Raw genomic sequence first — 4,308 nt, forward strand, 5'->3', positions numbered from 1 at the left:
TGGTCACTGTGTGCAGAAAGTTCATTGTTAAATTCAGTACAAACATGTACTGCATCTCTGTTGTAATATTCAGTAGTGAGCTGCATTATTTGTGATGATTTCATGGTTAAATTCAGTACAAAACTGTACTGCATTTTGTATGTAAAATTCAGTATAGATCTGTATTACAGTTTCATCCAAAAATTCAGTACAGAGTTGTGCTGTAGTTTCATCCAAAACTTTAGTACTTTCAAAAAACATAGTGGCATGGGATTGGAACCCAAGGCACCTTGTAGCCAGTTGGATAGTGAGAGGATTCAGCTCAGTTCTGTCCACCTACCTCTTTTGTTGCGATGTCTATCATCTCCCTCCTCTGCTCCAGAGGAAAATATCAGGTGATACCATGATACGAGCTTCGACTTCAAAAGGTCTTTTTTGCAGAATGTTGAAAGCCTTCCAGGAGCCGTTGGATCTCCAGGAGCCGTTAAATGCTCGTATCATGGGAGCATTTAAGACCCCGTATCACCTGATACTCTCCCTCTGCTCCAGTGCCCGTACGCTTGACAGACAGAGACACGCAGCAGCCACAAATAAACAGGATTCGAGGGGGGTTTGGGCAAAAAAGCCACACGCGTGTCGCCCCGAAACAGTGCAGGTCGCTGACAGTGGACCCATGCATGCGGAATACGCACGTGCTGGAACAGAGTGACTGTATTTGAACCAAATGACAAGTTGTATGACCAAAAAGCCGTATTTTCAAAGATCTAGCACTAAACTGCACATTCGACGCAAGTTTAGTGACTAGCAGTGATATTACCTCTAGGTAAGCTCAGAAACAGTTCTAAGATGCAACAGTAAAAAGTTGGCGCATCTAACTGTATACTTTTACAAACAGCGAATGAGAGCACAGATCTCTGAAATTATTGGCTGAGATGGAGCGAAGCTACACTAGACTGCTATGCATGCTGCTGTGGCCGAACCTCTTCTCCCGTTCCAAATCCCCCATTCCCTCATCACCGTCTCCACCGAGCCTCTTCTCCACCTCTCCTCCACAGCGAGAGACAGGAGCCATCCTCCCCTCCTCCTCACCTTTCCCATCCACATCCGGAATCGGCAACGGCAGCGCGCGCCTCCTGCGTCGATTTCCCACCCACGCCTCGAGCCGCTGCCCACCTCCTCTCTCTGGTTCCTGGGCGACACAGGAGGGAAGGGCAGAGGAGCAGTTCAACTCCAAATCGGCATGGCAGTGAGTGCGACGTCGGGGGTGTTGAACCCGCTCCTAGGCAAACTCTCCAGGCTGCTCGGCGAAGAATACAAGAAGCTCACAGGTGTGAGGAAGCAGGCATCTTTCCTCAAGGATGAGCTCAGCGCCATGAAAGCTCTCCTTGACAAAATGGAGCCCATGGACAAGCTCGATCCATCGGCCAAGGACTGGACGGACCACATCAGGGAGATGTCTTACGATATGGAGAACTGTATTGATGATTTCATTCATGACATTGAAGGTGCCAGAGCAAAGAAAGGCTTCGTCAGGAAGATGGCTCAGCGCCTCAGGAGGCTGGGAAAGGGAAAGCGCCATCAGATTGCCAACCGCATCGATGAGCTCAAGGTTCTCGCGATGGAGGCAAATGCTCGGCGCAAGAGGTACAATATTGATGCTTCCATCAATTCGAGTCCTGGCCCTGTGGTTGTGGATCCCCGGATCCCAGCGCTCTACGAGGAGGCAGCAGGCCTAGTTGGTATTGATGGCCCGAGAGAAGAGCTTGTTAGTTTGCTGATGGATTCCGAGAAGAAACTCAAAGTGGTTTCCATCGTCGGGTTTGGAGGTTTGGGTAAAACCACGCTTGCCAAACAAGTGTATGATGAAATTGGAAGGCAGTTTACACCCAAGGCATTTTTCCCGGTCTCCCAAAGGCCAGATGTGAAAAGCCTTCTTAGTGGCCTACAATTAAAGCTTGGGATGGCGAATTCTTCTCATGCTTCCGAGCTGCAAGATATTATTGACAGCCTTAGAGAACACCTCAAACATAAAAGGTATTTTTTTTCTTCTAGTACCGACATTTACGTCATTCTTAACATACTTTGTTTCCTTCATTTCAGTTTTGATGTTTCTTTGTGCCATACAACCATATACTGATATAATGTATGAATTGCAATAGGTACTTAATTATAGCTGATGACGTGTGGGATCAGTCAACATGGAATACTATTAGGTGTGCCTTTCCAAACAATACTAATGGAAGTAGAGTAATGGTAACCACGCGATTGGATGACGTAGCTACCACAACATGTTTGAGTGATCGTGCCTGCATTTACAGTATGAAGCCACTCAAAGAACAAGACTCAAGAAAATTATTTTTCGAGAGAGTATTTGGGTCTGAAAATGTATGCCCACCACAGTTCAAAGAAATTTCGGTTGAAATTCTCAGGAAGTGTGGCGGGTTGCCACTTGCAATTATCACCATAGCTGGCCTATTAGCTAGCCATGAAACAAGATTGTTGAATGAATGGGAGAACATAAAGAATTCTCTTGGTGCTAGGTCTGCTACAAAACCCACCTTGGAAGAAATGAGGGGTATTCTGAATCTTAGCTATGTGCATCTTCCTATTTATCTTCGGCCATGTTTTTTGTATCTTGGCATGTATCCAGAAGATCGTGAAATTGAGAGGGATGATCTCGTTCGGCAATGGATAGCCGAAGGCTTTGTTTGTAGTTTGCACAGAGCGGATTTGGATGATGTTGGGAAAAGTTATTTCAATGAGCTTGTCAATAGAAGTATGATTCAGCCCGGAAGAACATCTTATGGGGAGGTAATCTCTTGTAGGGTGCATGATATGATGCTTGATTTGATCCTAAGCAAGAGTACAGAAGATAATTTTATCAGTGTAGCATATAACTATGAGGACATGGCCAGATTGCCCAGTTGTAAGTACAAGGTTCGTCGATTATCCTTCCAATCAGGTGTAGGTGGTGCAAAGTCGGAGGCCCTTGCTAATGGCATGTCACAAGTTCGATCATACGCACGGTTTGGAAAGTCCCAATACACACCTGCCCTTTCACAGTTTAAGTATCTATGGGTGCTTGCCCTTGAGTTTCCTTATAATTGGGAAATGACAATCGACCTCACTGTAATTGGCTGTTTGTTTTTACTGAGATATTTGCATGTGTTAGCCTCATCAGCAGCCGTAGCGCTCCCGGAAGAAATCCAAGGTCTTGTGCATTTGCAAACTCTGGTGCTATATTGCAAGTCGACACAAAGCTTTCCTTCAGACATAAGTTGTTTGGCCAACTTGTTTCATCTGGTGCTTCCAAGGGGTGGACTGCCTGAAGGGATCAAGAAGATGAGATCACTCCGCACCCTGCGTTGTCGATACATGTTCGAGAGTTCACTGGAGGATATAAAAGGTCTTGGTGAGCTGACCAATCTGAAGGAATTGTACTTAAGCACGGCTGGATGGGAGTGTTTGACGTTGGAACAAGAGGATTCTTTGGTCTCCTCCATTGGAATGCTCCGAGACCTCAAGCGCCTCTCCCTCAAGTTGGAGCGTAGAAATAGTGATGTTGGTGTGTTGCACCTGTCGAGTGATCAGGTTCATGTTCTTGGTGAGCTCCCCTCCCTTGTCCATGTCAGGATCAAAGTGTCGGATGTCTCCCAAGACAAAGTTGTGGTTGGCACGGGGTTGTTCCCAGTTCTGGAGCACTTTTGGTTTGAGTATGTCAAAGATGCCAATGCGTATCTGAGTTTCGAGGCAGGAGCTATGCCCAAGGTACAAACACTCACACTGCAATTCAGATGGAGAGAGTGGAGAGGTGCTACACCAGTCGGCATGGAGTGCCTGACCTGCCTCCAGAAAATCGAAGTGTGGACATATCGAGCTGGTTTTTTCGCTGATGTACGAGCTGAAGTCGAGTCTGCCTTCAAGGGCGTCGTAAGTCTGCACCCAAGGCATCTCTCTGTTACTTGGCGTCCCTATGTTACTTTTGGTAGCCATCCATTCGGTTGATCCGCCACTTTGTTGTCTGTAACTTAATTATCTTCTTGAGCACTGTAAGCCAGGTCCTTTATTATAAGGCTTAGTTTTCATTGTCATAGTATCACTTTCTTTTAATAAACGTGATGGAAACCATACTTTTATTATGTAGAAAATTTTATGAAAAAAATATAATCTATAAATTATATGTGCTACGAACATTACCAAGGGTGTAGCCATTTCTCCTCAAAACGACTACCCAGTAGGCTCCCCCAAACCTTGCCCATATATCTAGACTTTCCCAAATCCAGCACATATGTCAGGGTGAAAATGGGACTGTCGCCTGAACATGCGGGC

At 45.8% G+C, this 4,308-nt stretch overlaps 1 protein-coding gene across 1 annotated transcript; it reads left to right on the forward strand.

The window, feature by feature from the left end:
• The first annotated feature begins 922 nt into the window (after positions 1 to 922).
• LOC123143115 (disease resistance protein RGA5) lies at positions 923 to 4,107 on the forward strand. Its single transcript, XM_044561931.1, has 2 exons — positions 923 to 2,013; positions 2,139 to 4,107. Exons 1-2 carry the CDS (start codon positions 938 to 940, stop codon positions 3,982 to 3,984), a joined length of 2,922 nt encoding a protein of 973 aa, XP_044417866.1. The 5' UTR covers positions 923 to 937; the 3' UTR covers positions 3,985 to 4,107.
• The last annotated feature ends 201 nt before the right edge of the window (positions 4,108 to 4,308 follow it).

Source organism: Triticum aestivum, chromosome 6D (genome assembly GCF_018294505.1).
Source record: "Triticum aestivum cultivar Chinese Spring chromosome 6D, IWGSC CS RefSeq v2.1, whole genome shotgun sequence".
NCBI classification, from domain to species: Eukaryota; Viridiplantae; Streptophyta; class Magnoliopsida; order Poales; family Poaceae; genus Triticum; species Triticum aestivum.